Source organism: Perognathus longimembris, chromosome 1 (genome assembly GCF_023159225.1).
Source record: "Perognathus longimembris pacificus isolate PPM17 chromosome 1, ASM2315922v1, whole genome shotgun sequence".
Lineage (NCBI taxonomy): Eukaryota > Metazoa > Chordata > Mammalia > Rodentia > Heteromyidae > Perognathus > Perognathus longimembris.
In genome coordinates, this window is record NC_063161.1 from 34,949,687 (window position 1) to 34,968,064 (window position 18,378).

At 36.2% G+C, this 18,378-nt stretch overlaps 1 protein-coding gene across 1 annotated transcript in view; it reads left to right on the forward strand.

Moving 5' to 3' along the window:
• Nucleotides 1-18,378, forward strand: part of Zfc3h1 (zinc finger C3H1-type containing) — a 63,747-nt gene that overhangs the window by 21,772 nt on the left and 23,597 nt on the right. Inside the window, exons 7-17 of the mRNA XM_048359376.1 lie at nt 1,615-1,712; nt 3,436-3,645; nt 3,844-4,008; nt 5,067-5,204; nt 11,468-11,589; nt 11,969-12,118; nt 15,118-15,292; nt 15,542-15,673; nt 16,374-16,916; nt 17,009-17,118; nt 18,161-18,292. Coding sequence (XP_048215333.1) covers nt 1,615-1,712; nt 3,436-3,645; nt 3,844-4,008; nt 5,067-5,204; nt 11,468-11,589; nt 11,969-12,118; nt 15,118-15,292; nt 15,542-15,673; nt 16,374-16,916; nt 17,009-17,118; nt 18,161-18,292 — 1,975 coding nt within the window. The remainder of the gene's footprint in view (nt 1-1,614; nt 1,713-3,435; nt 3,646-3,843; nt 4,009-5,066; nt 5,205-11,467; nt 11,590-11,968; nt 12,119-15,117; nt 15,293-15,541; nt 15,674-16,373; nt 16,917-17,008; nt 17,119-18,160; nt 18,293-18,378) is intronic.

Consider the following 18,378-nt stretch of genomic DNA (forward strand, 5'->3'; position numbering starts at 1 on the left):
TAGGCAAGCAGTCTACCGCTAAGTCACATTCCCAGCCCCTTTATAATTTAACTCTTTTGGTCAGTCGTTTTCTCATTCCCAGAGTCTTGGAGATGATTCATTGTAATTTCCAGTGTTGATAAAATTATTAATGTTGTTTCCATAAGAATGACTGAATTTTGCTTTTTAAATAATTTTGTGAAAATTTTTGTTACAAGCATAGTTAACTTGGTCAGATTTTAATTCTTGCCATAGTAACCACAGAGTCTGTAATGACTCAAGTAATATTTCTTTACTTTTTTTAAAGACACTGTTTATCCTAGGCTGACTTTGTACTCACGCTGTCACTCAGGCTGGCCTTGTAGTCCAGACTAGACTGAGCCATTGATCCACCTCTCTTGCTTCCTGAGTTCTAGAATTACAGGTGTTCACCACTGTGCCCAGATGCTATTTATATTTTTAAGAAATAAAATGTTTTTAAGATTACTAAGCATTCAGATTGGGGCCTCAAGTCATCCACATATAAGGCATATAGGCAATATTTGTATTGACTTTTGAGGTAACTGGGATAAAGAAAAATTAGTCTAAACTGTGAAAAAGTGTACTTTATTGGCTTAAGTAAGTGACTAGTGCTTATTCCTAGTTCTATTTGCTTTTTTTCACCCCTCCTCTCAATATTATTTGAACTCTGTTGCATTGCACTTGATAGGCAGGGGACTCTACTGTTGAGTCTCACCTCTAGCTCTGCTTGCTTCCTTAATAACAGTTGCCTCCCTCCCCTTCCTTTCTCATTCCCTCCCTTATTCACTTATTCTTTCCTTCTGTCCCTCCCTCTCTCCCTCCCTCCTTTCTCCTTTCTTAATTTTTTCTCCCTTTCCTTTTCTTCTTTTTAATGGTATTAAAGATTAAGTTCAGAGTTTCAGGAGTACAAGCAACCACTTTACCACTTACTGGTGCCATACCACCAGCCCATTTGTTTTGTGTCTTGTTTTTGAGATAGAATTTGCCAACTTTGTTTATGCTGGCCTTGGAGAGTTATGTTTGTTTTCTGCTTCCATCTCCTGAGTAGCTGGGATTATACTCATGTGACACTATATCCAGCTTCTGTTTCTTTCTATACAAGATAAAGTTTGTATTTTTATTTTCATTTTCTCGATATGAAGAATGAAAACATACTACCTTTTTTGGCTAGGACACCAGGGCAAGAATTTCTGTTTTATTATTTCTTTCAAAGTATTATTTACTAGGAAAAAAATAGCATGCATTAAGCATTTCTTGCCCTGTTCCCTGATACATGAACAGAGATGGGTTTTTCTTTGCAATATAGACTAACCTCTATCTTTTGAGCCTCCTACCTCAATGTGGGAATATAGGCATGTCTCTGTACCTGGTGAAAAGGAAGAGTTTGGAGGAACTAAATGCCAGCTTAAGTTGACTTTATGATGACAGCAATAAAGAATAGTAGAGAAAGACACATAGAAGTTTAACATTTTATGGGATTAATAAAATCTAATTTGTACTTTACCTACTCCATCTACATATATTTGTGTTTCTTCAAATATATCATGCAGCCAGTATGTTCCTATTGAAATATTTATGTTCTTAAGCACTTACCCAAAACAATTTTTTTTACAGCACCTTCCCCAGTGCAACCACCATTCTTCTCTGAATGTTCACTGGGATATTTTTCTTCAACATCGTCCATATCTTTGCCTCCACCACCTCAGGTTTCTGTAAGTCAGATGAATATGATTTCTCACGTTATTAATGTTACCCTGTGTCTTTTCTAGTTCATTTTTAAAAATCTGGCATGAATAATTAAGTTTGAACAGTTCTCAAAACTTCTTACTAGAATAACTAGAAGTATGTAACCTACATGATTATTTACTGTTGAGGTATTCATTTGGTAGAATTTTTTTTTTTTTTTTTTGGTCCTGGGGCTTAAACTCTGGGCCTGGGTCCCTGAGATTCTTTGCTCAAGGCTAGCACTCTACCATTTGTGCCACAGCCCCACTTGCAGCTTTTTCTGAGTAGTTTATTGTTGATAAGAGTCATAGACTATATTGCTCAAGCTGGCTTTGAGCTGGCTTTGAACTGTAATCCTCAGATATCAGCTGCCTGAGTAGGTAGGATTAAGGGTTTAAGCCACAGGTGCACAGACCATTTGGTAAAATTTTTATAGCTGAGTGTGTGTGTGTGTATGTATGTGTGTATGTGTGTGCTGCGTGCATGTGTGCGTGTGCATGTGTGCGCGTGCCAGTCCTGGGGCTTGAACTCAAGGCCTAGGTACTGTCTCTCAGCTTTTTTGCTTAAGGCTAGCACTCCCATTTGAGACATGGAGCTCCAGTGCTAGCTTTTATTGGGTGGGGTGAGGTGGGGTGGGGGGTTAGGGGGAAAGTGGTTAATTGAAGATAAGAGTTTCACAGACTTTCCTCTCCAGGCTGGTTTCAAATCCTGGTCCTTAGATTTCAGCCTCCTGAAAAAAAGTGAAGAGTCACAAAATAAAAGTTTTCAAGTTATTACTAGAGAACTAGAGCTTATACTACATTTATGTAGGGAAGAGTGAACCCTTCCATTTAATACTTCCTAGGTAGATGCTCAAGTCTTTGCAGTCAGCTTCTGGGAAGGGTAATATTATATCAGAGAGTGAAGGAGGAAATGATATTTCTCTTGGAAAAATGAACACTGAATGAACAAACATCCCAAGAGAAATTCTGGAATACAAAACTTTTTCAGGGCTGGGGATATGGCCTAGTGGCAAGAGTGCCTGCCTCATATACACGAGGCCCTAGGTTCGATTCCCCAGCACCACATATACAGAAAACGGCCAGAAGCGGCGCTGTGGCTCAAGTGGCAGAGTGCTAGCCTTGAGCGGGAAGAAGCCAGGGACAGTGCTCAGGCCCTGAGTCCAAGGCCCAGGACTGGCCAAAAAAAAAAAAAAAAAAAAAAAAACTTTTTCAAAAGCAAAAATATTTCCTAACTCAAGAGATTTGTATAAAAATTGGTTTCCTTCACAGTTAACTCTCCAAGAAAGCTATTTGTGAGGATTTAAGAGTAGTAGTTTTCTATTTGACCTTTAAAATACTCTAGAACTATTTCTGCATCTCCTTAGATGTTAATTTTAATAATTTGGATATATATCTACATATATATGTCATCTGGAAGGAATGACCCTAAAGTTTGATTGTTTTAGAATGTTAAGTGGCCATAAGAATAGGAGTACTCAAATTTATGGTAACTGTCTTGAAATTTGTAAATCTTAAAGTGTTTTTTTTCTCTTCCAAAAGTAACATTTTCATAGTTAAATATTGAATTCTAGGTTGATTTTGATGTATTTTTAGTTCAGTATACTTACAACTAGAATAACAGTCTAAAGTTTGCTTTTCCCTAATTTAGTATTGTTTTAGAGATAAACATTTGGAATTGAAAAAGAAATTCTTTTTTTTTTTTTAATAGTCTATACCACCTTTGAGCCAACCATATGTGGAAGGCTTATGTGGTTCTCTGGATCCTCTACCTCCCCTACCACCTTTGCCACCCCTCCCACCTGAAGACCCAGAACAGCCTCCAAAACCACCTTTTGCAGATGAAGAGGAAGAGGAAGAAATGCTCCTTCGAGAAGAACTACTTAAATCTCTAGCAAGTAAAAGAGCTTTTAAGCCAGAGGTAATTTAGGTGCATGATCCTCTAGGTGGTGCTCTTGAGCTGAGTTTTAGGCTATTACTTTAATCAGTGTATTTGGGATTTATTGATCATTTCAGTAAAGTAAGGATAAGTCTAAAACTAACTTGCTCAAGATCTTAAAAAAATGACAGAAAATACCTTTTATTTGAAAATTGCTTATATCTATCTCTTTTTATTTAGGAAACATCTAGTAATAGTGACCCACCTTCACCTCCAGTTCTGAACAATTCACAGCCTGTGCCAAGAAGCAATCTATCTATAGTCAGTATTAATACAGTGTCTCAGCCTAGGATACAGAATCCAAAGTTTCACAGAGGACCTCGTCTTCCACGAACTGTTATCTCGGTAAAAAACAAATACAAAATTTAATCCTAGGGACTGGGAATGTGGCCTAGTGGTAGAGTGCTTGCCTCCTACATGTGAAGCCTTGGGTTTGATTCCTCAGCACCACCTATATAGAAAAAGCCAGAAGGGGTGCTGTGGCTCAAGTGGTAGAGTTCTAGTTTTTAACAGAAAGAAGCTAGAGACAGTGCTCAGGCCCTGAGTCCCAAGCCCCAGCACTGGCAAAAAAAAGAAAGAAAAAAGAAAAAAAGAAAATTAATACTATTGTATTTTAAAAACTTATGGAAAATTTTTGAAGTATTCCTGTCATGTTGTGTACTCCAAAGTTCCTTTGTGTACACAAATATATTTATATATAAATCAAAATTTAGAAGTTTAAATTTATTAAAGAAAAAAGTGGTATCTTCACTTGAAAAGTGGTATAATTTGATAGTGTTTGGAGTTTTTTTTCTTCCATTTCCTTAGCTTTTTTTTTTTAAAAAGAAGCTGGCCCATTCAGATTTGCTGTTTTTCTGAAGTCAATTTTAACAAATGATATCTTTTATTTCTCTCATTGTTTTATACCTTGTTCATATTTTCAACCACAGACTATACTATAATGGAAGAACTTGTGGTGTTTATTGAAGAGTTTATAGAGTGATACCTTATGGCTTTAAAGAAAAAAATAGCAAAGTCAAGTTAAAATCTTGCATTTGCTAGACAAACTAACTGACCATTTATACATGGTAGCATAACCATAAAAACTGCATTATTTTGAAGTTTTGCTAATTATGTAGAATTACTAATGCTCCTTTTTCTTCAGTGTAAAAAGAGTTATAATACACATTTATTCATAGGAAGACGAAGTGAAATTAATGAGGAAGGTAGTCATGGTAATATCTGGAAAGACTAAGAATAAAAAGATCTTATGTGTTTATTCATAATTTATACCAGTATATAGGGACACAGTAAGAACTTAAATAACTTGCCTAAGGGCACATACCTAATTGTTGTAGAACATGAAGAGAATAAGTGTATTCTCTATTTTGTTATTTTTACTAACAAACAAATTCTTCTTGTAGCTTCCAAAACATAAATCAGTTGTTGTAACACTAAATGATTCAGATGACAGTGAATCCGATGGAGAGGCTTCCAAGTCCACAAATAGTGTTTTTGGTGGATTAGAGTCCATGATTAAAGAAGCAAGACGAACTGCTGAGGTAATTTCTGTAATGAAAAAGACCTGTTGATAATCATTAAGTTTGTTTTTTTTTTCCTGAGAAGTAGATATTAGTAGGTTTTGTTTTTCTTTGTGGACAGGGTCTCATTTTATAGTACAGGCTTCCCTCAAACTCATATCTTCCACCTCCAAGGTGCTGAGTTTTCAGACTATACCACCACACCTGGTTGAGTTAAAGACCTTTTTCTGAACTCATTTTATTTTTTACTTTTCAAATTATTATTGTTGTTATCATTAAGTAGTTGTAGCAATTACAATTCTGTAAGTCAAGTTATGAGTACAATGCTTCTTAGTCAATCTCTTTCTTCATTCTCCCATGCTTCTTCCCCCGCATCTTTGCCCTCAAGTTACATAGTTTATTTTTTTTTTACAGACCGCACATGGAATATAACGTCTACATTTGCTCACTTCTCCATTTGAGTTAGACTTTTAATACAGAGATTTGTGGGGGGAAATGTTTGTGGCGGGAAATTTAGTACTTTATGCAATGAAATATGTATACATTTAGATGCATTTATTAAAAATATATTTTTATTATCAAACTGAATTAGAGAGGTTAGGCATTGGATACATTTCTTGTACTATTACCTCATCCCTCATTTCCCCCTCCCCCCTCCCTCTTTCCCTTCCCCCTCCCCTCCCATGAGTTGTTCAGTTGTTCAGTTCATTTTCATCAAACAGTTTGTAAATATTGCTTTTGTAGTTGTTTGTCTTTTTTTACCCTGTGTCTCTCGATTTTGGTATTCTCTTCCAATTTCCTGGTTCTAATACCAGTATACACGGTTTCCAATATACTCAGATAAGGTAAGGTACAGAGATAGTGTAGGTACAACCACAGGAAGGTGATACAGGAATATCATCAATAATAGAGGCTACAGTTACATATGGCACATTGAAAGTATTTTCAACTGTGATATAACAATTGTATCCATAACATGGAGTTCATTTCACTTAGCATTATCTTATGTGTTCATAAGGGTATAGCTATTGGGCTCCTGTGATCCTCTGCTGTGACTTGCCTAAACCTGTGCTAATTATTCCCTATAAGGGAGACCATATAGTCTGTGTTTCTTTGGGTCTGGCTCACTTCACTTAGTATAACTTTTTCCAAGTCCTTCCATTTCCTTACAAATGGGGCAATGTCATTCTTTCTGATAGAGGCATAACATTCCATTGTGTATATGTACCACATTTTCCTGATCGATTCGTCTACTGAGGGGCATCTGGGTTGGTTCCAGATTCTAGCTATGACAAATTGCGCTGCGATGAACATTGTTGTGCTGGTGGCATTACTGTGATTTTGTTTGTGGTTTTTGGATAAATACCCAAAAGTGGGGTTGCTGGGTCAAAGGGGAGTTCTATGTTTAGCCTTCTGAGGAATCTCCATACTGCTTGCCCGAGTGGCTGAACCAGTTTACATTCCCACCAACAATGAAGTAGGGTTCCCTTTTGGCCACATCCCCTCCAACAGTTGTTATTGTTAGTTTTCTTGATATAGGACATTCTTACTGGGGTGAGATGGAATCTCAATGTTGTTTTGATTTTCATTTCTTTTATGGCCAGTGATGTAGAGCACTTTTTCATATGCCTCTTGGTCATTCTCATTTCCTCATCAGAGAAGTCTCTTTTTAAGTCTCTAGCCCACTTGATGAGGGGGCTATTGGTTCTTTGCGGTTTTGTTTTGGAGGAAGGTAATTTTTTTAGTTCTGCATATATGTTGAATGGCCGGTAAAGATCTTTTCCCAATCTGTGGGCTTTCTGTTTATCTTGCGAGCTATGCCCTTTGCCTTGCAGAAGCTCTGTAGGTTGATGTAGTACCATTTGTCCAACCTTTCTTTGATTTGTAGCCTTTCTGGGTCTTTGTTGAGGAAGTTCCGTCCAGTGCCAAGGAGCCCAAGTGTTTCTCCTACTTGTTCCTTTAGTGTTTTCAGGGTGTCTGTTTTGATTTCGAGATCTTTGATCCATTTGGAATTGATTTTGGTGCAGGGTGATATATAAGGATCTAGTTTTAGTTTGTTGCATGTGTTGAACCAGTTTTGCCAGTAACATTTGTTAAAGAGGCTATCTTTCTTCCAGACTATAGTTTTAGCTCCTTTATCAAAGATTAAGTAGACGTAGTTCTGTGGGTTCATTTCTGGGTCTTCATTTCTGTTCCATTGGTCTTAAGGCCTGTTCTGGTGCCAATACCAAGCTGTTTTTATTACTATAGCTTTATAATACAGCTTGAAGTTGGGTATTGTAATTTCTCCAGCACCATTCTTTCTGCTTAGGATTGTTTTTGCTATTCTAGGTCTTTTATTGTTCCATATGAATTTCAGGATTGCTTCCTCTATTTCATTAAAAAATGGTGTTGGGATATTGATGGGTATTGCATTGAATTTGTAGATCGCCTTTGGCAATATTGCCATTTTGATTATATTAATCTTCCCCATCCAGGAGCATTGGAGGTTTTTCCATTTTCTTAGTTCTGCCTTAATTTCATTTTTCATGTTTTTAAAGTTCTCATCGTAGAGGTCTTTCACTTCTTTGGTTAAGGTTATTCCTAGGTATTTTATGTTTCTTGACGCTATTGCAAAAGGAGTTGCTTTTCTAATTTCAGCCTCACTCTTTGGGTCGTTAGCATAGAGAAAGGCCTTGATTTTTGAGGGTTTATTTTATATCCTGCAACTTTGCCAAAGTTTTGAATCAGCTCTAGTAGCTTGGGGGTAGAGTCTGTGGGGTTCTTTAGGTATAGGATCATGTCATCTGCGAAGAGAGAAAGTTTAACTTCATCTTTTCCTATTTGGATCCCCTTTATATTTTCTTCTTGCCTAATTGCTATGGCTAGGAATTCTAGTACTATGTTGAAGAGCAGGGGAGAGAGTGGACATCCCTGCCTTGTTCCTGATTTTAAAGGGAATGGCTTTAGTTTTTCCTCATTTAGAGTTATGCTTGCTGTTGGTTTGTCATAAACTGCCTTGATTATATTCAGGAATGTTCCCTGGAATCCCAGTTTTTCCAGGGCTTTTAGCATAAATGGGTGCTGGATTTTATCAAACGCTTTCTCCGCATTGAGTGATATAACCATGTGGTTCTTTACCTTACTCCGGTTGATGTGGTGGATTACATTAATTGACTTGCATATATTGAACCAACTTTGCATCCCTGGGATGAATCCACTTTGATCGTGATGTATGATTTTTTTTGATGACCTGTTGAAGTCGATTGGCCAGAATTTTGTTGAGGATTTTTGAGTCTATATTCATCAGGGAAATCGGTCTATAGTCCTCTTTCCGTGATGCGTCCCTGCCTGGTTTTGGGATGAGGGTTATAGTGGCTTCATAGAATGTGTCTGGTAGTGAACGTTCTCTTTCGATTTCATTGAAGAGTTTGAGAAATATGGTGTGAGTTCTGTTTTGAAGGCCTTGTAGAATTCTGCTGTGTATCCGTCTGGACCTGGGCTTTTCTTGGCTGGGAGATCACTTATTGCCTTTTCTATTTCAATACTGGATATGGGTCTGTTTAGAAGGTTTAAGTCTTCATGGTTGAGTTTGGGGATATGAATTTTTTTCTAGGAAATCATCCATTTCTTCCAAGTTCTCGAATTTGTTGGCATAAAGGTTTGCAAAATAGTCACTTATTATGGTCTGAATTTTGTTTGTTTCTGTGGTGATGTTACCTGTTTCATCTCTTATCTTATTTGAGTGTGCTGCCTTTGTGTTTTTTGGTCAGGTTTGCTAGGGGTCTGTCTATCTTGTTGATTTTTTTCAAAGAACCAACTCTTTGTTTTGTTGATTCTTTTGATGGTTTTTCGTCTCTAATTGATTTAATTCTGATTTGATTTTAATTATTTGCTTCCGTCTATTGACTTGGGGTTTGGCTCGTTGTTCTCTTTCAAGGAAATTAAGGTGCTTCCTTAAATTATTGAGTTGCTGTTTCTCCAGTTGCTTGGTGTATGCATTCAGAGATACAAATTTTCCTCTGAGTACTGCCTTTGCTGTGTTCCAAAGGAGCTGGTACTTTGTGTCCTCATTTTGGTTGAGTTCCATAAACATTTGAATTTCCGATTTAATTTCTTCAATGACCCACTCATGTTTCAGCAGTGTGTTGTTTAGTCTCCATGAACTGTAGGATTTTCTGTGGTGGCTGTTTGAGTTGAGCTCTAATTTTATTCCATTGTGGTCTGAAAGAATGCAGGGAATGGTTTTGATACTTCTGAATTTGTACAGATTTTCTTTGTGCCCTAAGATGTGATCTATTTTGGAGAATGTTCCATGTTCCGCTGAGAAGAATGTGTATTCTGTTGTTGCAGGGTGGAATATTCTGTAGATGTCCATTAAGTCTAGTTGGTCTATGCAATTGTTTAGTTCTGTGGTTTCTTTGTTCAGTTTTTGGTGTGTTGATCTGTCCAGAGGTGACAGTGGAGTGTTAAAGTCCCCAACTATCAATGTGTTTGGGTCTATGAGTGTTTTTAGAGACAGTAGTGTTTGTTTGATGAAGTTGGGTGTTCCTATATTTGGTGTGTAGATATTTAGGATGGTTATATCTTCCTGTAGGAGAGATCCCTTTATTAGTATGTAGTAACCTTCTTTGTCTCTTCTTACTTTTTAAATTTGAAGTCAATTTTGTCTGATACTAGGATTGCAACTCTGGCCTGCTTATGGGGGCCATTTACTTGATAGATTTGATTCCAGCCTTTCACTTTTAGAAGATGTTTACTTTCGCTGGATAGATGAGTCTCTTGGAGGCAGCAGAAAGATGGATCTTGATTTTTGATCCATCTTATGAGCCTATGTCGTTTGATTGGCAAATTAAGTCCATTAATGTTGAGAGTTAGGATTGAGAGCTGATCATTTGTTCCTTTCATTATCCCTATCTTGTTAAAGGCTGAGTCTTCCCATTTGTTGATCTGTTATTCTGGTTTACTATTTAGGGTTCATTTCTCTGTCTGCATTGGGATCTTTTTTTTTTGGCCAGTCCTGGGGCTTGGACTCAGGGCCTGAGCACTGTCCTAGGCTTCTTCCCGCTCAAGGCTAGCACTCTGCCACCTGAGCCACAGCTCCCCTTCTGGCCGTTTTCCATATATGTGTGGTACTGGGGATTCGAACCAAGAGCTTCATGTGTTGGAGGCAAGCACTCTTGCCACTAGGCCATATTCGCAGCCCTGCATTGGGATCTTGATTATTTTTTCTGTATAGTGCATCTTTGAGTATTTCTTGTAAAGCTGGTTTGGTGGAGATAGATTGTTCCAGTTTTTCCTTACTGTGGAAGACTTATTTGACCTTCGGCTATGAATGAGAGTTTAGTTGGGTACAATATTCTTGGTTGGTAGTTATTTTTATTTAGGGTTTGGCATACCTCATTCCAGGCTCTTCTTGCTTTCATGGGCTCTGCTGAGAAGTCTGGGGTAATTCTTATTGCTTTTCCTTTATATGTGATTGTTCTCTTTTCTCTAACAGCTTTAAGGATTCTTTCCTTGGACTGTACTGATTCTGTTTTTTTTTTTTTTTTTTTTTTTTTGCCAGTCCTGGGCCTTGGACTCAGGGCCTGAGCACTGTCCCTGGCTTCTTCTCGCTCAAGGCTAGCACTCTGCCGCTTGAGCCACAGCACCGCTTCTGGCGGTTTTCTGTATATGTGGTGCTGGGGAATCGAACCTAGGGCCTCGTGTATCCGAGGCAGGCACTCTTGCCACTAGGCCATATCCCCAGCCCCTACTGATTCTGTTTTGATCACAATGTGTCGGTGGGATGTCCTGTTCTGGTCTGGTCGGTTTGGGGTTCTAAATGCTTCTTGTATCTGTACAGGCCTTTCCTTCTGAATATTTGGGAAGTTCTCGGCTAATATTCTGTTAAATAGGTTGCCTAGTCCGTTAACTTCTTTTTCCAGGTTTTCCTCAATACCTATTATCCTTAAATTGGGCTTTTTGAGTGTATCTTGAATCTCCTGGAGTGTAGATGCATTTTTTTTTTACTATTAGAAATTCCCTTCATGTGTGTTTTCAATTGACTAATGTCTTTAAAATAGCAAAATGAATGACTTTATTCTTCTGTGTACTAAGTTTCTTGTAGTTATTGTTTAAACAGTTTATTTCAATGCTTTTTACACAATAGGTCTTGACTACTTGGTGGATTATATAAATAGGAATGGTGAAGATACTCAGTTATTTCTAATACATTAGTATACATTGGATCATAATGTAAAATAAAAATCGTACTGTTTGACTTTTTTAAAGTTATTAATCTGGCTGCCTTCAAATATTTTTAGCAAGCTTCAAAACCGAAAGTACCTCCAAAATCTGAAAAAGAGAATGATCCTTTGCGTACACCTGAAGCATTACCTGAAGAAAAGAAGATTGAATATAGATTGTTAAAGGAAGAGATTGCCAAGTAAGTGGCATTTAATACAATTTACTTTAGAGGTATGTTTTTTTTTAACCAAACATCATTTTGTCTGTATAAAGCTAATAGTCATTAGGTGATGAGTGAGTGATGATAATTTTATCCTAGATAAAGGATTCATGCCTTTATAACTCACCTCAGAGGAGGATCCCTCACAGAATGTTAACCTTCTATGGACTTAAATATAGTGGGGCACTGATACTTAACTAGCTTAGGAAAAGATAAAAGCACTTAACTGGACTTTGCTAATTTAGTTATCAGTTATTGCTCTAGTCAATGTGGTTAATATATTTAATAAAATAGAGTATATGTAGAGAAAACTTCCAGTTATTTTTTTTTATTGTAATACATCTGTCTCTTATTTCAGTCGTGAGAAACAGCGTTTGGTTAAATCAGATCAGCTTAAGACAAATTCATCATCCCCAGCAAACTCTGATGTGGAAATTGATGGGATTGGCCGAATAGCAATGGCTACTAAGCAGGTTGCAGATGCAGAAGCAAAACTTAAAAAACACAGGTCAGCTTCATCTGATTAAATACATCCTATATCAAATTGTTCATGTATCAGGGTATAGTTTACTAACAAGCAAACTGTAAGAATACAAACTCATATACTTGCTAGAACTATAGCAATCTTTCATTTTGTTGAATTATACATTTATATAAAGTAATATAATTAATGTTTTAAGTGAAAATACCAAGCCTTCAAAGGAAGCTTGTCCACTTTAGATTAATACATGGCTATACATTGCTTTAAACCCATACAGAACTCTTCTTGGAATTTCCTTTAAAACCTCTGACATGTTTTTAAAAATTGCTTCATTGAAAGCTTATTTTTTTCTTTGAAGCTTTTTAATTTATTTTCATTTTTTTACTGGTCCTGGGTTTGAACTCAGGGCCTGGATATTGCCTCTCAGCTTTTTTGCTGCAGGCCAGTGCTCTACCACTTTCAATACTGCTTCACTACTCAATTTTTGGTGGTTAGAGATAAGCATTTCATATACTTTCCTGTTTGGGCTGGCTTTGAAATGGGATCTTCAGATCTCAGCATGCTGGGTAGCTAGGATTGTAGACATAAGCCAATAGAGCCAGGCAAAGAAGCTTTTTTTAAAAAACAAAGGTAGAGGGCTGGGGATATAGCCTAGTGGCAAGAGTGCCTGCCTTGGATACACGAGGCCCTAGGTTCGATTCCCCAGCACCACCTATACAGAAAACGGCCAGAAGCGGCGCTGTGGCTCAAGTGGCAGAGTGCTAGCCTTGAGCGGGAAGAAGCCAGGGACAGTACTCAGGCCCTGAGTCCAAGGCCCAGGACTGGCAAAAAAAAAAAACAAAGGTAGAATTCATGGCTAGTAATAGTTATTACTTTAGTCAATAAGACACAGGGTCAAATTATGATGTTTTTATGAAGTGTACATTTTTAAAGTGCAGTCTTCATAAGTGAAATTGTGCTGTTGAAGTGGTGTTTGAAAATTTTGAGAATTATGCATAAAGACTCACAGGATGGACATGCTGAGCTTAGATTTTTTTCACTTGAATACAATTGCATATATTAGGTAGAAATAATTATAGGTATACATTTTTTGTGCTTAACCACATTGAAATGTTCAGTTGATAGAAAAATGGTTTTAGTAACACCTCAGTATGTCTGAGCTCTTTTCTGGTAGCTTATAAATACAAGAAAGGTACTATATAAAATTAGTAACTAGTCAGTTCTCAAACTTCAAGCCATGCATGGTAGGAGAGTAAAAGATTTTAGTGATGATTTTTTTTTTTTTTTTTGCTTGTTCTGGGGCTTGAACTCAGGGCGTGGGCTCTGTCTCAGCTTCTTTTCCTCAAGGCTAATACTCTACCACTGAGCCACTGGCTTTTGTGAGTAGTTATTTGGAGGTGAAAATCTTAGGGACTTTCCTGCCCAGGCTGGCTTCAAACCATGATCCTCAGGTCTCAGCCTTCTAAGTAGCTAGAATTACAGGCCTGAGCCACTGGCATCCAATATGAATCTTAATGCTGAGAAAATATTATTAGTATTCGAATAATATTTTGTTTCCTACAATAAGTACCAAAAACTTTACGCCTCTACAGTTAACTTAGGGAAAGAAATAGGTGTTTTTATAGCTTCATTTCTGACATAAGACACTTTGGTAATTTTTTTTTTCTGCCAGTCCTGGGGCTTGACCTCAAGGCCTGAGCGCTGTCCCTGGCTTCTTTTTTTCAAGGCTAGCATTCTACCACTTGAGCCATAGCCCCACTTCTGGCTTTTTCTATATATGTGGTACTAAGGAATAGAACCCAGGGTTTCATGTATACTAGGTTTTATTCCCAGCCCCCACCTTGGTAATTTTTATAAATCACAAAAAAGAATGTAATTTACGGTATTTTTTAAATGGGATAACAGTGATAGATCAAAAAAGCAGTGACTGTAAGGTCTTAATTATATATACATGTATGTTTTGATTTTCATTTTTAAAGGAGAAACTAGGTATTAAGTATTATAAACAAAATAAAGTGCATTTTAGTTTATAAATGTGATCGGTCTTGATCATTATACCAACTACTATATTTTATTAATATTGCAACTAAGATGTGCCATCATTTCACATACTACTAAAAAAAAAAAAGCTGGGCCTGGGAATATGGCCTGGTGTTAGAGTGCTTGCCTCACATACATGAAGCCCTGGGTTCAATTCCTCAGTACCACATATATAAAAAAAGACAGAAGTGGTGCTGTGGCTCAAGTGGTAAAGTGCTAGAGTGCTGGCCTTGAGTAAAAAGAAGCCAGGGACAGTGCTCAGGCCCTGAGTTCAAGCCCCAGGACTGGCAAAAAAAAAAAAAGCTACTAATTCAAAAAGTATTTTTAAGACTTCTTGTAACTCCCACCTATCATACACCTTATCTTTATGATTCTATCTATAATTAGTCTTTGAGACTGTTGAATCTGACATATTCATGGTGATGCTTCATTTTTATTAATGTTTATTGATTTTGGTTGTTACTGGTGATTTTCCATATCCATAAATTTGTCTTTTTTGTCTTATTTGGAACTTCTCAGTTCTGAACTTTCGTGTGCCTATTTCAAAATTAGAACTGGTTTTACTGTCTTGGTCTGTTTCGGATAAAACGAGTTAAACACTTATAAGTTAATCAAATGCTACTAGATGTTTGTATATTGGGAGTATTATGAGTTAAAACTTGAATATAGAAACTTTCTCTTTCCTCATTCAGAGTCCATATGGGATCAGATTCAGTTAACACTGACCATTATAATGGCTTTTTAAAAATTGTAATTCCCATTAATCAGACTTAAGTGATTTGTTTTTAATGATCAGATCATAAAATGCAAAATTGTTAATTTGAATACCTGTTTGATTGATGAACAGCAACAAAAATCTTCCTTTTAGTTTCTCACTTCCATAATGATAATAATTTTAAAAATACACTACTATGAACATTTTTATATTCTGAGGGTGTCAGTTTGTTAATTTAGAAAACATTAATATTTAATTATTTCACATTTAGGATTCTCTTGATAAAAGATGAATCTGTTTTGAAGAATCTAGTACAGCAAGAGGCCAAGAAGAAAGAATCTGTTCGAAATGCTGAAACAAAAATTACAAAACTTACAGAACAACTTCAAGCAACTGAGAAAATTCTCAGTGTTAACAGAATGTTTTTGAAGAAACTTCAAGAACAAGTAATTTTTCTTTTTTTAAAATATGGTGGCTTCATGTTTACTAGAAATTTTTATGGTCTAAATTTTCCGTAAAACAAAAACACATAAGAAAAACTGTCAAAATATGTATAACCCATAGTTTTTCAGTAAGATATATTAGAATATTTTTATTTTCAGTTGATTTACCCTTAAGGCGTATGTATGAGAAAAAAATTTCCTGTCCTAAAATTTTCATTTACATCTTCTGAATTTTTAATTTATGTTTTACAGATTCACAAAGTTCAACAGCGTGTTACAATAAAGAAAGCTTTGACTCTGAAATATGGAGAAGAGCTTGCTCGAGCAAAGGCAGTAGCTAGTAAGGAAATAGGAAAACGTAAACTCGAACAAGAGCGCCTTGGAGTAAGTAGTTTGTAGAAATAATTTTGGGAAGCAGAGGTATGCTATTTCTGAGGCTAAGAGATTGTATAATGTGACTAAAACTTTTTCTTGCAAATTCAAGGACAGTTAAGAATAAAGCTTTGTTTTCAAGAGACATACACATATTTGGGTGCTTACTTTAATTTTGTCTCCACTGTAGTTTTTTATAGGCTACAGACTAGCAAAACTATTAGAGACTTATGTTAAATTCTATTTCATTCTACTTAACAATTTAGTTTTTTTTTTTTTTTTTTTTTTTTGGCCAGTCCTGGGGCTTGGACTCAGGGCCTGAGCACTGTCCCTGGCTTCTTTTTGCTCAAGGCTAACACTCTGCCACTTGAGCCACAGCGCCACTTCTGGCCATTTTCTGTATATGTGGTGCTGGGGAATTGAACCCAGGGCCTCATGAATACGAGGCAGGCACTCTAGCCACTAGGCCATATCCCCAGCCCAACAATTTAGTTTTTTGTTTTTAAATTTTATATACATTTAAGTATTTGTACAAAGTGGTTTCAATTCCACAAGTCAGATTATAAATACAATGCATATATCTCAGTGTCACCTTTTTCATTGTTAACTTCATTTTGTAATGTTGGCATTGTATTAGCTATAGGAATAGCAATTATTTTACTTAAAAATTGTTGGTGAAATCAATATTTTAAAATATATTTTTCTTCCCCAGCCAAACAAAATGATGAGACTGGATAATTCTCCAATATCAAGTCCAAGAAAGCATTCAGCAGAACTAATTGCTATGGAAAAAAGACGATTACAAAAGCTTGAGTATGAATATGCCCTGAAAATTCAAAAATTGAAAGAAGCCCGAGCCCTTAAAGCAAAGGAACAACAAAATATTCCTCCAGTTGTGGAAGAGGAGCCTGAGTTTTCTTTACCTCAACCCTCTCTTCATGATCTGACTCAAGATAAATTAACCCTAGACACTGAAGAAAATGATGCTGATGATGAAATTTTGTCTGGTTCAAACAGAGAACGAAGAAGATCCTTCTTAGAGTCTAATGCTTTTACTAAGCCTAACCTTAAGCACACTGATACACCAAACAAAGAATGTATAAACAAACTTAGTAAAACTACTGTAGAAAAACCAGAACTTTTTCTAGGGTTAAAAATTGGTGAACTGCAGAAATTGTATTCAAAAGCCGATAGCTTAAAACAGTTGATTTTAAAAACCACTTCAGGCATTACAGAAAAGATTTTACGTGGTCAAGTAAGTGAACATTTTTATAGTGTTCAAATTTTAGAATTCATTAAGCCTTTTTTGCCTTATGGAATGATTGTGTTTTTGTTTTTGTTTTATAGGAGATTTCTGTGGATGTGGATTTTGTCACAGCACAGAGTAAAACAACAGAAGTGAAACCATGTCCTTTTAGACCCTATCATAGCCCTCTTCTAGTTTTTAAGTCCTACAGGTATAAAAGATTCAAGCTGCTTGATTTTCAGTATTTCTTGTTTGTTTCATAGTATTAGGGTTTGAACTCATTGCCTTATGATGATTACCACTTGAGTCATACCTTTAGCCCTATTTTTGCTGGTTATTTTGGAGGTGGAGGCTAGTGACCTTTTCTACTATGGCTAGCCTTAAATTGTGATCTTCTGGATCATAGCCTCCTGAGTGAGTAGCTAGGATTATTATAGATGTTTGCCATTAGCACCTGTCTCTCTTTTTAATGTTTTACCTTGAATATTTGATAATAGTGAGGAAAAAAACAATTGAATCATGCCACTCAATATCTTGTTATTGTACTGAAATCATATCAGGAAGTAAGATAAAGCTTGCTCTTGGGCTTGTCAATTTTTATCTTATGGCTGCTGATGGAAATGTGGATTATAGATTTCTGTTAGAGATTTTAGGAAAAAATTGGAGTATTTTTACTATGTAGTATGCAGAGCACATTATCCTGCTTTCATAAAGTTGATTAAAACATTCAGGGATGGTTGTGCAGTATTGTCCTGCCTTTTTTTTCAGAACGCTAGAAATTGTAAGACAACTTTATGAGAGAAATGATAAGGCACGTATTAAATAGTATAGTGTTTTCCTAGTTCATTTGCATCACCTAGAATGTATACAAAAAAGTACCAGTATCAGCATTTTATCACATAAAAAGAACATTACTTTTAGAATGCAGTTTTCTTTCTTTTTTTTTTTTTTTTTTTTGTATTGAAATCTTGTTGGTTTGAAATAGTCTCAATGGCCAGCCTAAAAACTTATCCTCTTGCTTCAGCTTTGTGAGTGTTAGAATTACTGGTAGATCCATGTTTCTATTCACATTTCTTCCCAATGTAGCTTATTACTATCATTTAATATTCCGGCTGTTTCTAGAAGTACTTTGGGTATGTAGATAAATCTCTTGAAGCCTAGAACTTTTAAATGAGAAAGGAAAACTAAGTTAAAAATTTTTTTTTCTGAGGAATGTTTCTGGAGCTTAATTTATCTATCCATTCTTTTCTTAGATTTAGTCCGTATTATCGGACCAAGGAAAAACTTCCCCTAAGCTCAGTATCTTACAGTAATATGATCGAACCAGATCAGTGTTTCTGCCGTTTTGACTTAACAGGAACGTGTAATGATGATGATTGTCAGTGGTGAGTAATGTTTGTTTATGAATGTAATTTAAAAGAACATCTTGGTTGCTTATTTTGATATGTACATCATTATCTTTTTTGTGTTG